The 23247-nt window shown below is 52.0% G+C and overlaps 1 protein-coding gene across 1 annotated transcript; it reads left to right on the top strand.

The window, feature by feature from the left end:
• Nucleotides 1-489: 489 nt before the first annotated feature.
• Nucleotides 490-22388, top strand: GALNT6 (polypeptide N-acetylgalactosaminyltransferase 6). The gene is made up of 10 exons (XM_060112713.1): nucleotides 490-980; nucleotides 2926-3098; nucleotides 11934-12083; nucleotides 13110-13344; nucleotides 16566-16683; nucleotides 18061-18261; nucleotides 18793-18924; nucleotides 19536-19637; nucleotides 21076-21228; nucleotides 22275-22388. Exons 1-10 carry the CDS (start codon nucleotides 490-492, stop codon nucleotides 22386-22388), a joined length of 1869 nt encoding a protein of 622 aa, XP_059968696.1.
• Nucleotides 22389-23247: the final 859 nt, after the last annotated feature.

Genomic DNA, 23247 nt, shown 5'->3' on the forward strand with positions numbered 1-23247 from the left:
CCTCCTGGCATACATGCGCCAGAGTTTATCTGGGATGTAAAACCAGGAGAGGAACTGTGGGGTCATAGGGTATGTACATTTTAAGTTTTTCTAGAGAATGCCAAATTGTTTCTCAAAGTGGTTAAGTTGATTAAGTCTCTTCATGTAGAGTTGCAGTGTTCCAATTATTCTAGATCCATGAATGTCAGAATCTTAGGGCAGAAAAGAAAGAGAGTCCATTTTCCTCATTTTCTGGATGGAGGAAATTTAGGTGCAGGAAAGTGACGTGACTGGGCTAAGGTGATGTCACCATTCAGCAGCAGAAGCTGGACGCGAAACCCGAATCCCCTGACTCCCTCCCCACCACTGCCTTGGGTCACTTCTCTTTCTCATCCCCCCCCTTCTCAGGCCGAGGCCCCAGGGTGTGGCCACCACGACACATCAGGCTATTTCCAGGGCCGGGCCAGCACTTGGAGCTGACCCAGCTGGGGTTCCCATCGGTTCCAGAGAATGAGGCTGCTCCGCAGACGCCACATGGCCGTGCGCCTGGCCATGGTGGGCAGCGCCTTCGTGCTCTTCCTCTTCATCCTGCAGAGGGATGTAAGCGGCAGGGAGCAGGCCACAGAGAAACCATGGCTGAAGTCCTTGGTGAGCCAGAAGGATCATGTCCTGGACCTCATGCTGGGGGCCGTGCACAACCTCAGGGATTCAATGCCCAAGTTCCAGATCAGGGCTCCGGAGCCCCAGCAGACACTGGCCTCCACAAACCGGACCTGCCTCCCCGAGTTCTATGCCCCAGCGGAGCTGAAGCCCTTCTGGGAACGGCCACCACAGGACCCCAATGGCCCTGGGGCAGATGGGAAAGCATTTCAGAAGAAAGAGTGGACGCCCCAGGAGACCCAGGAAAAGGAAGAGGGCTATAAGAAGCACTGCTTCAATGCCTTTGCCAGTGACCGCATCTCCCTGCAGAGGGCCCTGGGCCCGGACACCCGACCCCCTGAGTAAGTAGCGCCGTGTCCTGGGGTGAGGCCAGGGCTCTGCCGAAGGCGTGGCTGGTATGGCCATGGCCACGGGCTGAGTGCCAGGTAAAGGGCTGACAGGGATTTTAGAGTATGGGCAAGGATTTCCTCTAAGCCCTCACTTTTCCTAATCAATTGCCCTTATCCCAGGGTACAAAAGATTTTGTATCTTTTGATACAAAAAGGTTTTGTATCCTGTCCTCACGTCAAAGATTTTGTGTGGGGTTCGTATTATGGTCAGGCCAGAGGCTCAGGGAGACCTATGAGAATGAAACACAATTGTGAAGGTGACGGTACAGAAAAAGGACCTCTGTCCGGGCTGGGACCAGACCTGGCCTAGGGGTGACGGGGAAGGCCTGACTGCAGGCCACATATTCGGTGGCCTTGCCCCATGCTGAGGCCTGCCCTAGAGACTGCAGGACTCTGCTGCTGAGCTCTTGGCAAAGGGCATTTCCTAACAGCAGCCCTGATGGTCAGGATTATCCCCACACCTCCTGGTTTCTTTCAGTGAAGACTCACAGGGCCAAGAATTCACTCCAATCTTTATTTGAAGCTGTTTGTACTTTCAATCCCAGGCAGTCAACCAGTTCTTAGATCTTTGAGCCGTAGCCACTTCAGTCTGTGTTCCTACTGTCCTCACGTCAAAGATTTTGTGTCTTTCTCGTGTAGATTTTGTCATTCCCAACTCAAGAGTAATACCCTTTTTGGCCTTTTCTCACATGGCAGTTCCCGTCCTCAAGTTCATGATTCTTTAGGACTTTGAACCTGGGGTTCCTCAGACTAGGACCTAGTATTAGAGGCCTAGAACATGGAACCACCCCAAGTTATCAGGGCTCCTAGCAGGGAAGGGCAGTGGCATGAGGGCAGCCAGTGGAGGAAGTCTGGGAGTCTCCTCTGGAAAGCCCCTGAGAAATCTCTCTGATCAGCAGAGGGGGTTAAGAAAGGGCATCAGGGGACTTCCCTGGTGACTCAGTGGTTAAGACTCCATGCTCCCAATGCAGGGGGCCTGGGTTTGATCCCTGGTCAGGGAACTAGATCCCACATGCATGCCACACAATGTACCGTTTCTCTCTAAGAACTAAGAGTTCGCATGCCACAGCTAAGGAGCCCACCTGCTGCAACCAAGGAGCCCATGTGCCACAACTAAAGAGCCCACAAGCCGCAACTAAGACCTGTCACAACAAAATAAATGAATAAAATAAATATATATTTTTTAAAACCATAATGATTAAAAAAAAAAAAAAAAGAAAGGTCATTAGGCCACATGACTCCTTGAGATCCAGCATTCACACATTCCTGCCCCCAGCCGAGATGGCGTGTCAGAGAGGGTGGCAATGTGGCCAAGTGCCACAGAGTGGCTGGAGCAGATGAGGATAGAGAAAAGGTCACAGGAAATTTTTTGTGATAATAGTATCAGATTCCAGGGAATTCATGAGGAAATGGATTAGAGAGAAACTGTACATTGTAAAGAGAAAAGCCTTTTCCTCTTATTGAGTATGGAAATTGTAGTCACTTTTCTCAGATGTCAGAGTTGCCTTTTATTACTTACTCTCTGGGACCTCTGGGCTGGATTACACTTTATGCAGCACACATATCACTGAGGAAGAGAGAGTCAGCCCTGGGAACTCCTAGAGCAGATGAGAGACGTGAGGGGGGTGCCCTCGGCATCACCGCTGGGGCACCAAGACAGCTCTGGGGAAGACAGGTTTTGGAGTGGGTTGGTTAGGACCTATGCAGAGGCTCAGAGTAGGTGGCAAATAGTGGGGAAGCTGGAAACAGGGAGCAGCTATTCCCAGCTCCAATGGGGAATGGAGGCTGGGGGATCCGAGGAGCAAAGGATGGTTATAGGAATCTGTGGACCGAGCCCTCCCCGCCCCCGGAACTCCCAGGGACCTGGAGAGCTGTATCTACACGCTCACCCTTGCAGATGTGTCGACCAGAAGTTCCGGCGCTGTCCCCCACTGCCTGCTACCAGTGTCATCATTGTGTTCCACAATGAGGCCTGGTCCACGCTGCTGCGGACGGTGTACAGTGTCCTGCACACCACCCCGGCCATCCTGCTGAAGGAGATCATACTGGTGGATGATGCCAGCACGGAAGGTGAGGCGAAGGGGCCCCCCAAGGAGAGGCCTGGGGTCTCCCCTGGTATTCTGTGAAAGAGGGCAGGTGCTCCTGAGGGAACAGGCACTGCCTCTTGGCCTGTTGTCTGACATCACAGCTCATCCTAGAGGCTAGGAGCAGGAAGAAGGCAGGTGGGGGCCAGGGGGCAGGTAGACCACATTTCTAGAGCCCAAGCTTCATTCACATTTTATCCCAAAAGCTCCAAAAGCTTAGCAGTTCTGGCTTCAAGGACTCCCTTAGAGCTGCCAAGCCCAACCCCAAGTTAGAAATGCCAGGAGAGGTCAGGGCAGGGCAGAGGGTGGGGACGGCCTTCCCTCTGTTTCCTACCTGCTGGACCATTCCTTTGCTCTTGAAGATTCCACCTCAGAAGCCCTTTGCTATAGTTGGTAATAGACGAGTGAGGTTGCTCGCCAAACTTCCACCATTCAAAGAAATTCCAGAAACATCTACGGAGTACTTTGTGCCTGGCGCTGACTTAGGCATAGGGGATAGTATGACAAATGACAGATGAGGGACTTCCCTGGCGGTCCAGCGGGTAAGACTCCACACCTCCAATGCAGGAGGCTCAGGTTCGATCCCTGGTCGGGGCACTAAGATCCCACGTGCCATGTGGCCAAAAGAAAAGACAAATGACAAATGAGACAGATCTTGCCCTGAGTAGGCTAACAGCCCCCGTAGTCAGATGACTGCTAACAACACCAGCCACAATGGTGTGGTCTGTAACACACCCCAACGGACATGAAAAGGCATGGACTTGAGAGTCTGACACCCAGGAACTCACGTCCCAGCTCTGACTCTTCCTAGCTCTGTGACCTTGGGCAAGACACTTAGCCTCTCTGAACCTCAGTCCCCTCTTCTAAAAATGAAGACAATGGCGGCCGAGGGCTCAGAGATAGGTGGTGAATGAGATCATTCATGCGCTACAGAGCACTTCGTCTCGAGTAAGAGCTCCGTGTGCATTCGTTTCATTTTATTCTTTGTATGGGAGCAAGGCGCTATGGGAGGTGTTATTTCTGTGTGGCATGACTGGGGCCATCCACCATGGAGGCCAGATTAGAGCGGCGCCTGAAAGCCCGAGTGTTTAGGGAGAGAAGAGGTGTTGAAGGGCAGTCCCGGAAGAGAGAACTTCCGGAAAAAACATCAGTGTGTTTGTGCTGTGGGAAATGACACTAAAAAGAAAAACATCAGTGTGTTTGTGCTGTGGGAAATGGCACTAAAAAAAAATCAGTGTGTTTGTGCTGTGGGAAATGACACTAAAAAGATGTTGAATGAAATCCATGCGGTGCTAAAAGTATTTATTGGGGGGGGAAATAAAACGAGATATCACTGAAGGTGCTTAAGCTGGAGAGTGACCTTCTCTCAGAAGGATGGCAGCTTTGGGGAGGGTAATTGTCAGGTAGAGAGGAAGAGGACCCCGAGTCCAGAGAGGAAGTTCATAAATCACCTGGGCATCGGATGCCGGGGCCAGAACTAGGAAAGGGACTGCGAGACCCATGCATCTGTAGACTGGGGTCCTCCAGGAGCTGAGCCCTCCTCCCAGGTGGCACATGGGGGCTGGGGCTCTCCCGGATTGGCTTCCTGTGCCCATGCTCCCATATCGAGGGCAGGAACTGAGCGGCCCCTCCAGTGGAGCTCCTGACGCCCCCTCCTCTCCCCCAGCCCCCTCCTGTCCTCTGGGGAAGAGGACTAGGGCCGGGGAGGGCCGTGCGAGGAGGAGCTGAGTATGGGCACTGTTGAGTCCATTTCTTCAGGGAGCTCACATTTCCCCGGGAAGGACAGACACCTAGCAGTACTTACAAAGCAAAAGCAGACAAGTATCAGCGATGCAGTGAAAGGGTCTGGTGGATAAAGAGCAGAGAGATTAGCTTCTGGAAAGGGAGGGGCAGAGAGTTTGGCGGAGAGGGTTGGGGCTTGAGAATGGCCCCCGGGGAATCTGCGTAGCAGCAGGTTGTGTGTAAGGAGTGGGAACCAGTGTATCAGCTGCCCTTCCTCTCAAACTGGGCTCTCATAACCCTTCTCCCCACAACCCTGAGCGGCCCATCCCTCAGAAGCTTCTTCCCTTGAATCCCATGTGGTGGAAGTTCTAAACAGTTTCAACTTGTCACTCAGAATTGTGTACATCCCTAAAGCACAGATGGGCAGTTCCTCTGACCAGGCCAGCCAGTGATGTAGTGCCAGGCTGCCACGGACAGCTTTGAAAGGGCAGAGTGGCCTGTGCCTAGTAGGGTGGGCTTGGCAAAGAGCCCGCCCCTCTCGGGCCACCCGACCTGTTCCGGTTCCTTCTGGTGGCCTCTCCCTTGTTGCCCTGGACTCTCTCATACAGCCAGCTCCAGCATCTCGGAATCACCTGCCTGAAAAACCGAAACCAGCCATTCTTAGTTTCCTGGGTCCTGGCCTCCTTTGACAATCTGTTAAAAGCTATGCCCCTCTCTCTAGAACAGTGCACAGCTGCCACAAGTGTGCACACACCCACATTTGTGCATGTAATTCCAGGGAATTTGTGGACCCTGGGATAAACCACCCTACCTTGAGGGCTTTGGGACTCTAGAGATACTTTCAGCAATGTTCATTTCAGTTCAGCAAAGAAAGAAAAATACCCTCAGATCCATGGTCAGAAATCTCTGCAGTCCACGGTGGGATAAAATTTCCCACACGTTTGACCGTTTGATCAGATCACCTGGCTCTCATTATACACACACACAAACAATGGCTGTGTCTCTGCTGAAATTCAATGTCTTTGCTCTCTGTCCTCCTATCCAGGTGCCCGGCAGCACGGTTTGGCCACAAGTGTACGGGCGTTTGATACTGGGGGTCGGGTATCAGAAAGAGGCCCTGTGCCAGGCTGGGGAACTTTTTCTTTCCCACTTCACAGTCCGTCCCCAGGCACAGACTTCCCTCCTGCATGGCCAGGTCAGCAGCCGAGGTCCACTCTTGGTCTGGCACATTCCACAAGCTCCTAAAAACTGGCCCCCCCCAAGCCTGTCAATCTACCATGCCCCAGACAGGGCAACCCCTTGTCCAAAGCCCTGCCCTGCCCTTGGCAGGGAGGCTGAGTAGAACCTATGCCTCCCTCCTGTGGGAATTCGCTAGATGGTTGGGAGGAAATCAGACACTTACCAAGGACCCAGAGAGCAGAGATATGAACAGGATCCTCTGTGAGCAAGTTCCTCAAGGAGAGAGGAGGAGTGGGGAGACAGGGTTGGCCTGGGAGAGGGGCTGTAGGAAGGGAAGAGGGATCCGCAGGGAAAGGAAAGGAGAGGAGGGGCAGCCCTGAAGTCAGGAAACACACTGTGAGAAATGCAGGGGAGGAGACATTGGGAGCGCTTTGGATTAGCCCACGATTTTCCCCACTGCCATCTCCCCTGGCCGGTCAGAACTGAAGTGAGTGGCAGTTCCTCTCGTGGCCCCCTCAACTCCTAAGAGACACCAGTAATGCAAGCCAGGAATTATTCAAAGCCCCCAATTCTAGTTGAATTACAACTTCCAGTGTCTATTCTAACAGGTAAAGTTGCTTTATTACTGCTATTTCTTACCTCTGTCCTTGTTTTATAATATAGGAAGATGTCTCTATGCTATAGGAGTAACTCTATGTCCTGGATTTTCTAGGAAAGTTTCCATTCAATATTTTCTTCCCATAAAGAAATTCTGCTATTCCCGCATGTCAGTTTCACCTGCCAGTTTAATCCTCACGCTGGGAGATGGAAAGAGGCCGATAATGAGTCTTGATTTGGGTTCGAAAACATAGCCCAGTGTCTAAATGTTCCATCTGGGCAGGAGGATTGTAGGATACGCCCAAAGGGTGTTACACTCGTTCCCTTCTCCTGTTCTCCTTGCAAAAGGATTAATCAAGAAAAATGTCCCCATTGCAGTTCGATTTGAGGCTGGATGGAGTATAGATGGGCATGAAATGAAAACAGCATAAAATGAGAGAGGAAAAGTTAAGAGAGGAAGTCCTCCCTACAAGAAAGGCTTTCTGTTTTGTTTTTCTTTTCTAGATTTTTCAGCAGCCAAAGAAGAGGGGGAGAGTCCACAAGAGAAGTATAAATAAAGGCAGTTCACTGATGTGCTTAATAAGTATTTATCAGTACCTACTGAGCACCAGACCCTGGGCAGGCTCCAGGGATATAACAGTGAACAGTTGAACAAGGTGTCTGTCTTTTTAGAGCTTACTTTTTTAATGGGAAAGACAGAAAATAAATAATTGCAGATAATAGTAAGTGCTATGAAGAAATTAAATTAGAAGAAAAATAAGAATGCAGGTGATGGGCTACTCAGTAATTAGGCAGCTTTTTTAGTCAGAGTAGCCAAGAAAGGCTACTCTGAGTGCTCCCCACAAAGGGAACAGCCAGCACAAAGGCCCTGAGGCTTAGTGTGTTAATGGGGCAGAAATAAGGTCAGGATGGCTGCAGAGAAGCGAGTAAGGAAGCAGAAACAGCACTGGTACAAAGTGAGTTTACAAAGGTGAGCAGAACGGAATCACAAGACCTTTTTAAGCAATAATGAAGTGTTTAGATTTTTGAATGTGTGTGGTAAAATATACATAAAATTTACCATCTTAACCGGCTTTTTTTTTTTTGCGGTACACGGGCCTCCCACTGCTGCAGCCACTCCCGTTGCGAAGCATAGGCTCCGGACGCGCAGGCTCAGCGGCCATGGCTCACGGGCCCAGCCGCTCCGCGGCATGTGGGATCCTCCCGGACCGGGGCACGAACCCACGTCCCCTGCATCGGCAGGCGGACTCCCAACCACTGTGCCACCAGGGAAGCCCTTAACCGGTTTTAAATGTACCATTCAGTGGCATTAAATACATTCTCATTGTTGTGAAACCATCACCAGAACTCTTTCATCTTCCCAAATTGAAACTCTATGCCCATTAAACAATAACTCCCCATTCCCTAGCCCCCCAACCCCTGGCAACCCCCATTCTACTTTCTGTCTATGAATTTTACTACTGGAGGTACCTTGTATAGGTGGCATCATACATTATGTGACCTTTTGTGTCTGGCTTATTTCACTTAGCATAATGTCTTCAAAGTTCATCCATGTTGTCACATGTAAGAATTTGCTTCCTTTTTAAGGCTGAGTATACCATCGTTTGTGTAGACCACCTTTGTTTATTCATTCATCCACCCATGGACATTTGGATCGTTTCCACATTTTTGACTGTTGTGAATAATGCTGCTATCAACATGGCTGTACAAATATTTTTTTGAGTCCCTGCTTTCAGTTATTTTGGCTGTATACCCAGAAGTGGAATTACTGGATCATATGGTAGTTCTTTGTTTAATTTTTTGAGGAACCATCATACTGTTTGGATTCGGTGGTTTATTTATTTATTTTTTTCACGGTACGCGGGCCTCTCACTGCTGCGGCCTCTCCCGTTGCGGAGCACAGGCTCTGGACGCGCAGGCTCAGTGGCCATGGCTCACGGGCCCAGCCGCTCCGTGGCATGTGGGATCCTCCCGGACTGGGGCACAAACCTGTGTCCCCTGCATCGGCAGGCGGGCTCTCAACCACTGCGCCACCAAGGAAGCCCAGGATTCGTTTTTTAAATGCAATTTTAAACCACCGTAGTGACATGATGTGATTTATAGTTTTAAGAGAGAACTCACTGTGGCTGCTATGTCACGAGTAGATTGGGAAGAGGAGTGTAGAGTAGAGGCCGGGAGACCACTTAAGACATGATTGCTGCAGTGACGGTGGGGGTGGAGAGAGAGAACTGGCCATATTTGCTGAAGGACTGTTTGTGGAGGGGGAGAGAGGGGGAGAATCCAGCACGATTCCTAGTTTAGAGCAGCTGGAGGGATGCTGGTACCATGTATTTACATGGGGGGAGGCTGGGAGGGCAGGTAGGGAGGAAATCGGGGGCTCCATTTCAGGCGTGTTAGGTTTGTGGTTTTGTTAGACATCCAAGTGAAGATGGCAAGGCCAGGAAAAAAGGCCCAGGAGCATCTGCATATAGATGGTATTTCAAACATGGCACTGAGTAAGGCATGTGTGTGGGAGGTCACAGGAGTCTCATAGACTCCAGTCGTGAGGAATGAAGCTGGGCTGGGGTGGTGTGGTGTGAACCTAAATGAGGAGGGTCTCATCTGGGGGACATAAGGGAGAAGGGTTGGGACTGTCTGTCTTTCCACACTCGGCTCTGCTGTACTCAGCTCTTGGGTTTATGTCCAGTGGGTCCAGGGAGGGCATGACTTAGGAGAGCTATCTCACCCCCATCCCCCCGTCAAAGGGCCTGAGGCTCACGCTCAGAATTCCCAGGTCCCGCCTAGCCACCCGAGATTGGAGGGAAGGCGTGGGAGAAGGGCTCTGTAGAGCTCAGGCTGCCCTGACGTTCACAGCTCAATGCTTCGCATGCTCTTACCACAAAACCCACTTCCTATGATGTTTTGTCCCTGGGTTATCTCCACCACCATGAACTTCCTCTAAGCACAGTTATGTTCTCAGGGGAAATGTCCGCCGTCAGCCGTGCTGAGAAGGTAAGGCTCCCGCACGGGGATCCTCCCACCTCCCTGTTAGAGCCAGCACTCGGGGCAGTACTTGGAGGATGAGCCTAGGAGCTCCGTGAAGGCAGGACCCAGACCCCGGCCCTCCCTGCCCAGGAGAGTGGCTGGCACCTGGCAGCGTGTTCACAGGTGTTTGCTAAGTGAGTGCTGGGCTGAAGCTGCCAAATGAGGCTAATTTTGACTCAAACATTGGGGACAATACTCCCTATATCATAGCGCTTTAATCTTCACAGAGAAGATTAAATAAGAAAGTCAAGGGCTTCTCTGGTGGCGCAGTGGTTGAGAGTCCGCCTGCCGATGCAGGGGACACGGGTTCGTGCCCTGGTCCGGGAAGATCCCACATGCTGTGGAGCGGCTGGGCCCGTGAGCCATGGCCGCTGAGCCTGCACGTCCAGAGCCCGTGCTCCGCAGCGGGAGAGGCCACAACAGTGAGAGGCCCATGTACCACAAAAAAAAAAAAAAAAAAAAAAAGAAAGTCAACATGGAAGCACCTAGTTCCATGAGTGACACATAGTAGTGCTCAAGTATTTGGGCACTGCCTCTGTGTGTGTGTGTGTGTGTGTTTGTGAGTGTGTCAAAGTAGAGATAGAGTGACTTCCCTGGCAGTCCAGTGCTTAAGAGTCCGAGTTTCCACTGCAGGGGGGTTCGATCCCTGGTGGGGGAACTAAGATCCCGCATTCTACGCAGTGTGGCCAAAAAGAAAAAAAACGAGTAGAGCGAGAGATCAATCGTGCCTCCACAAAACTGACTTCGGACCCCAGTTTGTGTGACACTGCGTTGAGAGCGAGGCCTAAGCTCTGGGCCGATCTCACAGCCCTCAAGAGAAAGGACACAGTCAGCCGTCACACCTGCCCCCCGCCACCACTTCTGAAACCACAGGCAACTCCATTCTGCACAGTGGGGAAGAGAACAGTGGCACAGATAAACCAAAACAGCAGTTACTGAAACATCACTAAGATTTGGACTATGTTCCAAGGTGGATTGCTTTAGAATAGGGCTATATTTAATGCTCTGAGGATTTCTGACTAAATAACAAGAGTCATGAAGTGAGCCCCCTCTCAGAAGGGGCTGGAGATCTCAGCAGATACCCCTGCCTTCAAAGCGCTTTCCCCACCCCCTCCAATTCAGGATGGTTGCCCCTCCTGGAGACTTCCCCAGCCCTGCACCACCTCTGGCCGGTCACTCATCACCTACCCTGCCGTCGCCCGTTCCCTGGGTGGCCAGGCACACCACTGTGCCTGGCTCATGGAGGTGCTGGGTACATGGTTTTTAAATGTAATTAAAAAGCCGCTCAACATCTTTTCATCTTCCTAAAGAATTCCATGCGCAGAGGAGGTAATAAAGAGGATTAGAGTAGGGACTTCCCTGGTGGCGCAGTGGTTAAGAATCCGCCTGCCAGTGCAGGGGACACGGGTTCGAGCCCTGGTCCGGGAAGATCCCACATGCCGCGGAGCAACTAAGCCTGTGCGCCGCAACTACTGAAGTCTGAGCTCTAAAGCCCGTGAGCCACAACTGCTGAGACCACGAACCACAACTACTGAAGCCCGCGCACCTAGAGCCCGTGCTCCGCAACAAGAGAAGCCACCGCAATGAGAAGCCCGTGCGCTGCAATGAAGAGCAGCCCCCGCTCGCCACAACTAGAGAAAGCCCGCGCGCAGCAACAAAGACCCAACACAGCCAGAAATAAATAAATAAATAAATAAATAAATAAATAAATAAATAATTTTTTTTAAAAAGAGGATTAGAGTGAGACTTCTTGCTGCTGCCCCAGAAGCCAGAAATCAATACTTGTGTCCGCTGTACCTGTCAGACTTACTCTGAAGAGCCTGAGAGACAGGGACTCAGGGAGAAATGACTGCCCCAACCCCCAGGTGTGGAAAGGAGGGGAGGCCTGAGTCCCAGCTCTGAGAAGATGGGGGGCTGAGAGGGTGCAGAGACCAAGAGGGGCATCTGAGAGCCTTTGTCAGAAGTTGATATTTGATTTGAGACCAAAGAAACACAACTCTGAGGTCCTGTCTCAGACATCAGAGAAGGCGCCCCGGTAAGCAGACACAGGATGGGCCCAACAGAGCCGGTGGAACGTCCTGGCAAGGCAGCCACGGGCAGTGGGACCACACAGGGGACCTCGTCCTTCCACCCCCACCCCCACAACCTTGGGCTTCTGTGGAGTTGCTCAGCGCAGTGTGGGCGGGAGGGTTAAAGTGCAGGCCTGCTGGAGGCCTGAGAGCGCCCAGACTTGGTGCACACGGGGGATTAGGTTTGCAACAAAGTGGTGAGCTGGCGACAATGACCCTGTCCCTTCCAGAGTACTTGAAGGAGCCGCTGGAACAGTACGTGAAGCAGCTGCAGGTGGTGAAGGTGGTACGGCAGGAGGAACGGAAGGGGCTGATCACCGCCCGGCTGCTGGGAGCCAGCGTGGCCCAGGCGGAGGTGCTCACCTTCCTGGATGCCCACTGTGAGTAGAAGAGGGCCGGCCTGGCCCTGTCCCCCTTCCCTCCCTGGCAGAATGAAGAGCTGGGACCATGGCCTCAGCAGAGCCCCTTCCAGCTCTGCTGTCCCAGGATCGAAGCAGGCCTGGGACTCCCCTAGCTTCTTCTACCCCTTTCTCACCCCGGTGCCAAGGATGGTTATCAGGAGGCACACACAACCCTAAAACAACTGGTGACCCCACAGTTGCTGGGAGTGTGTTCTGGAGCCCCAGGCGTTCCTCTCTCCTCCGACCATCTGAACCTCATTCTGAACTCAGCCCCCCCGGAGAGGCCTCCTGTCGCCACTGGGCACTGGTTGGCGTGGCACTTGCCTGTGGGGCCAGGAAGGCCTGCTTCTTGCCCCAAAACAAAACACTTCCCCACCATTGTCAGAGAAAGAAATGTTCCCTAAAAGCAGTGATACATATTCTGAGAAGCTATAGCCTTGGAGTCAGAAGCCCTAGATTTGCGTCCTGGCCCTGCCACTAACCAGGCCTCAGTTTTCTCTTCTATCAAGTGGGATGAGGATGCCACCCTCACTCACCAACAAAATGAAGGCTAAATCTAGTCATATATGCAGTTCCTCGAAAATCCCAAAGGGGTGATTATTCTACAACTGGAGCTGAAGTGTGAGGTGCAGAGATCCCTGGGAGAGGGGACACCCCCCTGTGAAACCCACACTTGGGTGGGGAGGGCCAACTGAGTGGATAGGCTACAGACCCTGAAGACACCCCTCCAGGGCCTTCCCTGTGCCTTTGGGTCCACCGTGTTACTCCCCTGAGACCTCCATTCTCCCCTCCAAAGCCACCTCCACCTCTTTTGGGGGGAGAGGGCAGGAGTAGGAGGGTCCTGGGAGATCTCTGTCCACCCTCTGTGGCCGTGGAGCTTGCACGTGTTTCCCTGTCTACAGCTGGGGAGCGAGCGCATGTCCTCCTGGGGCTCCCCACGGGCGGGGGGCACGGGCTCAGCTGTGGGCAGGACCCCGACGGACGCCTCCTGGGGCCGGCCTGCAGGCGAGTGCTTCCACGGCTGGCTGGAGCCCCTCCTGGCTCGCATCGCCGAGGACGAGACGGTGGTGGTGAGTCCAAACATCGTCACCATCGACCTGAACACTTTCGAGTTCTCTAAGCCCATCCAGAGGGCCCGAGTCCAGAGTCGTGGCAACTTTGACTGGAGCTTGACCTTCGGCTGGGAGACCATACCTTCCCATGAGAGGCAGAGACGCAAGGGTGAGACCTACCCCATCAAGTAAGTACTGTAGCCTGGTGGGCCCACATCCTGGTCTCCGGGGTCCCAGGGACCTGGGCCATCTCAGGTCAGCATTTATGAGGTGCTCTACGAGGCACTTGACATATTTCATCGTCCTCCCCTATGAGGGAGGTACTGTGATTAGCCTGGTTTGCAGGTGAGAACGCTGAGGCTCCTGGTGATACACGGTTGGCCTCAGACTATACACTAGAAAGCGGTGGAACAAGGATGCCCATCCCGCCAATCTGGCCCCAAGCCCGTGTCCCCGCCATGGCTCTCTGTCCTACCTCTCACCACAGCAGCTGGCTCTCACTCACCACTTTCTGTGTGCCAGGCCCTGAGCTAAGGGCTCTCCACACCTTAGCCCATTTATTCCTCCCTACATGTAGCAGGGTGTGACTGCTGCTTTCAGAGAGATGGAGGGTAGAGGCCATTGTAAAACAGCCATTATAATAAGAGGGGGTGGTGTGTGCACCCAGGTCACCGTCTTTGAAAAGACTGAGAACATATTAAAGGAAAAGAGACAAATGTCCTGCAGTCTACAGTGTGTTGCAGTTGCCCTGAACTTTTTCGGGAAAAGGGCTAGAGAGCAGATGTTTTAGGTTTTGCCAGCTACAAAAAACAATCCTTTCAAAATGTAAAAACCATTCTTTGCCAGAAGCTTAGAAAGCCAGGCCAGCTTTGGCCCACAGGCCACAGTCTGCCAACCCCTGAGCTAGAGGGCAGATGCTTGAAAGCTTATCCATTGTTTGATACCCAGCTGGCTTTGCCTTCCCCTCACACACCCACCCTGCCCCTCCCTCTCCAGATTGCCTGTTGGTGGTCTTAGAGACCACAGACGTCTCAGCTAAACTGAGTTGGGGAGTGACTTATAGAGTACCCTTTGCTTCTGGATTATCTGTGCCATTGCTTTCCTATACTGGCCAGGAAGCTGAAGGGTCAACCAAATATATATACCTGGAATGGAGGGAAGCAGAGTTTGGGGATACGGTGAGCAGAGATAAAAGGGAAGGCTTTCTACCCATGCACATGCCCAAATCCTAAGAAATGCTGCCCACAGCCTCAGTAGAGAGGGCTCGGGTGGGGGCCACAGGAAGGAATCCCATGGATCCTGAGCAGCCAGCTGCTCTGTGTCCTTTAGAAGGGGCAGAGGGGAAAGGAGAAGGCAGGAGAGAGAAAAGAAATTAGAACTCCCTATAGACGCTCTGCTTGATTCATAGATGTCGTTCGTTTGAGATGTACATCAACAAAACCCCCTTCCCCCAAGCTGGGGGCCAGGCACACAGTGGCACAGTCAGGGACAGGGCACCTGACCCCCACCCATCACTGATGTCCCCCTCTCTGATGTCCGAGGACCATACAACTGGAATACAAAGCTCCAGTGTTTGAGGAATTAATTTGCTCCCTGGTCCAAATGCCCTGGTGGCGTGCAGGGCTTGCCTGAGGCACTTTGCATAGTACCCACCAGGAGGCCTGCAGGCAGCACCCTCCCTTCCTCCACTCCCAAAGTCAACGGGGAGGCCGGGAGGAGAGGTGAGGACGCAGGGGACCCTAGGAAGCAGGCCAGGAAATGCAGAGTGTTTCCAGAGGTTGCCTGTTGGTTGTGGGTCTGCAGCAAAGTTCCCCGTGGAGAGTTTATCCTCAGAGATAATTTGTCAGTGGCTTCTTGGTCAGAGGGACCTCTCAAAGCCAAGAGACAGGCCCAGGTCGGGGAAACCCTGAAGAAGTAGCAGGTTAGGGACTTCCCCAGTGGCACAGTGGTTAAGAATCCACCTGCCAATGCAGGGGACACGGGTTCGATCCCTGGTCCAGGAAGATCCCACATGCCGCGGAGCAACTAAGCCTGTGCGCCACAACTACTGAGCCTGTGCTTTAGAGCCTGCGAGCCACAACTACTGAGCCCATGTGCCACAACTACTGAAGCCCGTGCACCTAGAGCCCATGCTCCAAAACAAAAGGAGCCACTGCAATGAGAAGCCCGCGCACTGCAACAAAGAGTAGTCCCCGCTCGTCACACTAGAGAAAGCCCGCGCACAGCAACGAAGACCCAATGCAGCCAAAAACAAATAAATAAATAAAATTATTTTTTAAAAAAGGAAGCAGCAGGTTAGTTCCAAAATGCTCATCTAGAATCCCAGGACTCTCTGAGGCTTTCCTGGCCTTACTTGGGCTGGCTTAGAACCCCTGGAAGAGGCCACAACCAGTGACAGAAAGCTTGCTTGAGCTTGAGGGTTTCCCAACCGAAATTCCTTCCAGAAAGTGGCTGCAGGAGCCAACTTCAGGGCGACAACAACAGCCATAGGGTAACACCAAGGTCCTGGGTAATAGCCTTGACCAGTCAGTCCAGTGAACACTGATTAAGCCCCTGCTGTGTGTGAAGCACCTTGACCGGTTCTGGGCTGACAGAGAAGGTTTCTGCTTGGTTGTGCCACATGGAGCCACCCACTGAGGGCAGCAAAGCCCCATCCAAGCCAGCCTGGCGTGGCACAGAGGCCAACAGCTAATGATCTGTGTGCACTCCTGCCCTGTCTCCCACCCCCGCCTTCAGCCCTTAGCCCAGCGCCTCTCATGAGCAACGTGGTATCTGAGTTCTAGATGTTTTTGTCAATTTATCTAAACATGGGTCTGTGCCTCCCTGCCTTTGTCTGAAAGCCAGAATCTTGTTGTAGCCCCCAAATGCTCCCTGTAGTTCAAGTTGAGCTTAATTTCACCTCGCTTCCTACTCTGTTTCTGGGAGCACCTATGTCCAAAAACAATTTCACATAGCTTCTGATAACCGAGTTTCTACTGTGCTTTAGGAACTTTGCTGCCAAAAAGCAAACGACTGTGGCTTTTCCCTCAGCTATTACACTGAGCTCTCAGAGGACAAGATCTGTCTCTCTTTACTCTGTACGACTAACACGTAGCACAGGCCCTGGAAGCCCGTGTGTAACACATCCTTGGTTGAATGAATGAGTGAATGAATGCCTTTTAGAAGAGAGTAATGATAATTACATCTCTCCTCAACCTGATCTTAGAAGGTGAAGAGAACATAATAAAAGCTCAATAAACATTTACTAAGTGCATAAGCTAGTGGAAGAGGGGCTGCATATCCCAGGTGAGAGGAAAGGAGGAGGGAGGGGGTTTAGGAGGCGTCATCAGTGAGTTCACAGCTTTCCACGCCAGGTTCTGGCCCCTCTTCCCCCCAGAAGATGCACATGCTTCTCCCTCTGTCTCTCCAGATCCCCGACGTTTGCTGGTGGCCTCTTCTCCATCTCCAAGTCCTACTTTGAGCACATCGGTACCTATGATAATCAGATGGAGATCTGGGGAGGGGAGAACGTGGAAATGTCCTTCCGGGTGAGAGTGAAGAGGCCTTCGCGGGGGAACCACAACGTCCCAGGGGACGGCCTGAGAACCTGTCTCTTAGGCAGTGGCAGGGGTATCAGTTCTTCAGCTGAACTTGGAAGGGTGGCTCTTTCCCGTCATGGCTCCACCCTCCCTCTGCCCCCTCCCTGTCCATGGCAGTAGGGCCTTGGGAGTCAGATTGGACAACTGAGAACAAATTACTGGGCAGAACTCCTCAGAGGGAAGGGATAATAGAGGTCATAGGGACCAGACATCTGGGGACCGGTGACATCTTTCATGATGTCTGTTGGAAAAGGGTTAGGGTGAAGGTGGAACAGGTCAGTAAGCAGTCACTATCCTTTTCCTGGAAAGATCAGGCTCTGCTTTCCAGGTCAGAGACCTCATGCCTTGGTAGCCTTAGGAGTTTCCCTCCCCCTGTGTTCAGCAAGCTCTTCATAACCGTAGGAGAAGATGATGTCCAAATTCTGGTGGGCCCCAGAACTCTGAGGGATTCCAAGAATAAGGAAAATCAAGATTAGGTTGGGAGAAAGGCTTGCCTCTTCATGAAATCTACACAGATCCCCATCCAGTGGAGAGTAATTAACAAGTAAATGAGCTTGCTTATGAAGTCACCTCTCACAGTGCTTGGCACGTACAAGCCCATCATTGATACCTGCTGTTACTATGGCTATGATTATGTATTTCTTCTGCTGTTATACTAAAATGAATGACAACATACCTCCCAATCTAAAACCGAAAAAAAGGAGAAGACACAGGTGGAAGGGATGTCGTAGACCAGCCCTCTGACAGAGGAGGGTCACCAGCTCAGTAACCATAGCGCCCATGGTTCTGATCCTAGGCTCGTCCATGAGCCTCTGACCTCTGTTCAGTCTCTCTGCCAGGAAGCTAGTGTGCTAAAGGTCCAGGTGATCACCACAAGCCACCTGATGGTAGCAATTAATGAATGGATGCTTTGATTAGGTCACAAGTTGATCTCGATTGGAGGAGCTTGAGTTTCTAGTAACACCTGCGTGAGCTGATGAAATCACATTTCCAGGTCAAAAAGCCAGGTGGCCAGAGCTCACAATAGGTAGATGTACATAAAATTCACCAACTGTCTCTTCTCCAAAGTGGGCCCTGGTAACCCTCAGGACCCTGCAAATTTCTGTTTGCTTTACTCAGAGTAAACCAACATCAGAGAGCCAGAGATTGTGTAGTTATGGCCTGGGAAGAAGCCTGGTCAGTGTCTTTTTTTCCAGCAAGAGAGCGCAGCATTTCCCTGAGTCTGTGGCCCTGGGGTCTGGCACCCTGGGAATGGAACAGAGCTGCTTGGGGGGAGGTTTTCCCACCCACCCCCTGAAAACCCCATCCCATATCCTCTTACGGCAGGTGTGGCAGTGCGGGGGCCAGCTGGAGATCATCCCCTGCTCTGTGGTCGGCCACGTGTTCCGTACCAAGAGCCCTCACACCTTCCCCAAGGGCATCAGTGTCATTGCTCGCAACCAAGTGCGCCTGGCTGAGGTCTGGATGGATAGCTACAAGGAGATTTTCTACAGGAGGAATCTGCAGGCAGCAAAGATGGCCCGAGAGGTGAGAGGGGAGGGTGCTCAGGAGGTGTTCAGATGAATAGAAGGGCAGAATCCCAGCCCCTGGTCAAGAGCTTAATGATGACAGAGACCCACCCATCTCCACCACCTGGTGCCTTTACCCCTCAGACCTTGGGAGCTAGAGCCCAGGCTCTATTTTGGAGGCTAGAGAATGAGGAGAGGAGGTTTTGTTGTCCCTGCCTGGAGAGCCCCAGTATCTTTTAGGAGGGGAGGGAGAAAAGATTTGGAGGAAGAACCTCTTATGGGAAGAATGGCTTTACTCTGCGAAACTAGGAATTGAAGACTGGGAGAAAACTGGAAGTTCACAGGAGATGGGGGTGGTGCTATGGGTGCGGGTCCCAAAGCCAAGGCAGGGGGTTTGGGATTAGATATGGGGCCCAACTGGTCCTGAGCAGGAATGAACAGGAGACCCACTCTGGGAGGAAGAAGTCCCAGAAACTCTGGGCTACTTCCACCCAGACAAGAAGGTCAAGGCTGGTGGAACTGACCCTTAGGGGGCTGGCTTGGTTGACAGAAATCCTTCGGTGACATTTCGGAGCGACTGCAGCTGAGGGAACGACTAAACTGTCACAACTTTTCCTGGTTCCTGCACAACATTTACCCAGAGATGTTTGTTCCTGACCTGAAGCCCACCTTCTATGGAGCTGTGAGTCTTGAGAACCAATGTGCCTACCCATCACCACAGAACCCCCGGGAGAAGTTCAGGACCACTTACCCCGCAGCTGGATGACAAACAACTGATTTTTACTCTCCGCGCTCCCTTATCCAGGAGGAAGACCGAGAGGCCACCCTGGGCTTCTAGAGCTAGCTAAAAACCTTATAAGGAGGAAACAACCCCTAAGCAGTGGTTCTCAAATACTCACATGCATCAGAATCACCAGGAAGGTCTGTTAAGACACAGGCTGTTGATTCAGTAGGACTGGGTTGGGGCCTGAAAATTTGCGTTTCTAACAAGCCTTCAGGTGATGCTGATGGTCTGGGGATCGCACTTTGGGAACCACTGCTCTTAAGGACATTCCCATATGCTAGGGCTTCTCCCAGGGACCTGGCAGGTTGCCCACCCTGACCTTGCCCAACCCCTGGGCTCTGCACCTCACTTTACTATTCACTTCAGGCGTCTGCCTTAATGAGCAGAGGAGGAAAGTTACAGAGGAGAAATCCAGCCGTGCACATTTATTCCACATGGATCCCACACCACAAACCAAAAAATTCCTAACTGTGCTCCCCTGGTTGCCCTCTCTGCTCAACATTCTGCAGCTCAAGAACCTCGGCATGGATCATTGCCTGGATGTGGGAGAGAATAACAATGGAGGAAAGCCCCTCATCATGTACACCTGCCATGGCCTTGGCGGCAACCAGGTACAGAGCCCAGCCCGAGGCAAGCCTGTCTCTGGGGCATCTTCTCTCTTCACAGGCCCCCTTCCTCCACTCAGAATCGTCCTTTCCTGAGGACTAAGGTAGGGGAGATCCAGAGAGACAGGGGAGATACCAGCCCTGCCCTCAGAAAGCTCCCAGTCTGAGGTGGAATGCATGATACAGACAGACAAGGTCTTAAGTGTGGATCAGGGGCATCCAGAGAGGAGTGGGCAGCAGTGCTGGCTGCTAGAGAGGGGCTGGCGGGAGAGGATTGTTGTTTGGTTTGGAGGGTTTTTTTCCCACACTCCCCACCCCAGCAGGGGAGGATTGTTCATCAGAGGAGGCTTCCTGGAGGATGCCAGCTGCTGAGTGATGTTTTAGCGTAACTGTGGAAAATTTTTGAGCCCCTCAGCTACACTCAACTTCTATCTTCAATGCCTTCCCTGCCCAGAAGCTACCACTATGATCCTAGCACCCATCAGTGACCCCAAAACAACCACCTACTGACATCTCACAGCTACCTGGCATCCTGGGAATTTCCCCCATGCCCTACAATGCCCAGCTCTTCCCTGAGGAATAACTAGTAACCTCCCTGGACCCAGCCCCTCAATCTACCCTGAATGCCCAGCATTTGGTAAGTAAGAGGCACTTGAAACAGAGCTGAAACAAGGAAAGGAATGGCATGGGCCACTGAACAGGATGCCAACAGGATGTGCAAATGAAGGCAAAGTCATCCTGGAGCAATTTCCTGTACCGCTGGCCTGCATAGCGATTTTAGGTGGTACACTGGTGAACATTTGTTCAATAGTAATCTATTAGCAAGAAAAGAACTAGCACGTGATTTCACTAATAATGCTTTAAATGAGGCTAATTTTTTTTTTACCTTTTCTTTTTTTTGATCATGGCTGACAGCATTTGGGATCTTAGCTCCCCGACCAGGGATAGAACCCGTGTCCCCTGCAGTGGGAGCATGGAGTCCTGACCACTGGACCGCCAGCGAAGTCCCTAAGTTAAGTTTTTAACTAAAGAAAAAACATTTAGGGCTTCCCTGGTGGCCCAGTGGTTGAGAGCCCGCCTGCCGATGCCGGGGACACGGGTTCATGCCCCAGTCCGGGAAGATCCCACATGCTGCAGAGAGGCTGGGCCCATGAGCCATGGCCGCTGAGCCTGTGCGTCGGAGCCTGTGCTCCGCAATGGGAGAGGCCACAACAGTGAGAGGCCCGTGTACCGCAAAAAATATATATATATATTTAGTAACTATGATCTGTCATTCCAGTATCTCCCAAATGCGGTGGCGCATGAATTACTAAAGTCTTGGCACCTACTCACTTTCCTCCCCAGGAGGCCATCTATGGTCGGCATCTCAAGGCAGTTGGCTTTGGAAGGTGGTGGGCAAACTCTCTGCCTGTCCCTCAGGACCTCCTCTTATCTTGTGTTCTAGTACTTTGAATACACAACCCAGAGGGACCTTCGCCACAACATCGCAAAGCAGCTGTGTCTGTATACCAGTGCTGGCACCCTGGGCCTTAGGGGCTGCCACTTCACTGGCAAGAATAGCCAAGTGCCCGAGGACGAGGAATGGGGATTCACCCAGGTGAGTCAGCTGCCCAGAAAGCTCAGAATCAAGAACCTGAGACCACAACTGCCCCCTCCCTTCCTTCTGCATCTTCTGCCTGAGATACTACGGGGTGGATCCGGACAATGTACAATAGAAAGTATGGAGAATGTGGGCTTGGTCACAGGCAGGGTTCTTAGGGCTTAAGTAAGGTTTGGTGATGGCTGGTTCTGCTTGATATAAAGATGGGGTTGGGGTTATGGTCCAGGACCAGCTCTGTCATAGCTCACGTATTTTTAGGCTGAACACAAGTAGATGAAGTTGAAGAGTCACTTGTGGTTCCTGCCTGGCCTCTGTGTGCCAGGCACAAGGCTATGCCCTCCTGTACATTGGTTTGGTTAATCTTCCAGAGGCTCTTCCCAAGTAAGTGGTGTCCCCGTCACTAGAGATGGGCCAGCTGAAGCTCAGCAAGTTTGTGACTGGCCCAAGACCCTTCACTAGTAAGTGGTAGGCCTGGGGTTCTGATCTAGATAAATCTGACTCGAAAGCATGGGTTCTTTCCATTACACCACACTGCCTCAGGATAAATGATGTAACTTCTACGGGACTGGGCCCAAACTATCAGCCCCCAATGAGCCTCCACACCCCACTCCACCCCAATCCCCAGTCCTTGGCTTAGAGAAAGAGGAGCCTAACCTTGGGGCTACAGGGAAGGGAGGAGTCTGAATATGATCAAAGGCAGAAGGTGCGGGTGAGCAGCAGTGGCCCAGGTCTTTGAGACTGGCCATCTGGAGGAGGGGGGTTCCTGAAAGCCTTTCTCAGTTAGCCCATGGTCCTGCCTTCCTCTGCTCCAGCCATTCATGCTAAAGCTGGGGGTGAAGAATTGGTACCACGCACAGGTGGAAACTCAGGAATGCATCCCATCAGAATATCTGGCATCCAAGGAAAGGAATTTGCAAGTGCCCTCTCTGTGCCTCATTGGGTTTCCTTTGCCTTTTGTCTACTGACCCCTATTTCATTGCCCCCTAGTAGCACTGTCAGAGGTCTGAGGCCCAGGCTGACCCTTTGCCGTGTCATCCTTTTAGGATCAACTCATCAGGAACTCAGGATCTGGTACCTGCCTGACATCCAAGGACAAAAAGCCAGCCATGGCCACCTGCAATCCCAGTGATCCCCACCAGCACTGGCTCTTCATCTAGGCCCTGGATCACCCCCCTGTGGGAGACCTCACAAGCCTCTTAGGAAACAGGATTTGGGGGAACCTGATGTTTGAAAACCTGGTCGTCAGTTCCCTGTCGGCCTTCGAGATGGATTTCAAACCCGATGCAAATCAAGGCAGGACCTTCCTACTCCTTGCAGCAACATTGGGCCCATTTTCTTTCCTCCGCGTTGGTGGAAGAGACCGTTAGAACACATAATACGTGACCTAGAGCTCTCCTTCTGCCCTAGAAACAGACTTCCAAAGCAGAGGAGGCAGCTGGGCTAGAGCCCAGGGCAGCAATGCTGAATTCCAGAAAAGTACCTCTGCAGCCACGTCCTGAATCCCTGGTCATCTAGAACACCCACAGAATCCAGTGAAACAGTATATTCTACCAGGATTAGAGGTCTAAGAGTCTCCCTTGCTAGCATTACCTGAACCTCCTTGACAGGAATCCTTTATCTTATTTCATCTGCACGATAGTCCTGTGAGAAAGACAGGAACCACCGTGCCCATTTTATAGACAAGAAAGCTGAGGCAGAGAGAAATAAAGGAGCTGGTCTGTATCCTGAACCTGGGGTCCTCCCACCATACCACAAGAACACTAGGCAACTAGCCATCAGCTCCCCACTCTCTCTTCCCTCCAGTCTGATCATTTCTGGCTGGCTGGTCTCCATAAAGCCTAGAGCAGTGCGGCCAGGTAGCCGTGAGGGAGACCACATTTAGGAATCCTGGGATGTTCGTTTTGAAAGAAAGCTTGTGGAGCCAGTGATTCTCAGTTTTAAGTCCCAGAACCTTTTTTCAGTGCTCCATGTATAATGTAGTTCAGAAGCAAAATAGCCATGGATGAAAATGAGGGT

The sequence above is a fragment of the Mesoplodon densirostris genome, chromosome 11 (genome assembly GCF_025265405.1).
Source record: "Mesoplodon densirostris isolate mMesDen1 chromosome 11, mMesDen1 primary haplotype, whole genome shotgun sequence".
NCBI classification, from domain to species: domain Eukaryota; kingdom Metazoa; phylum Chordata; class Mammalia; order Artiodactyla; family Ziphiidae; genus Mesoplodon; species Mesoplodon densirostris.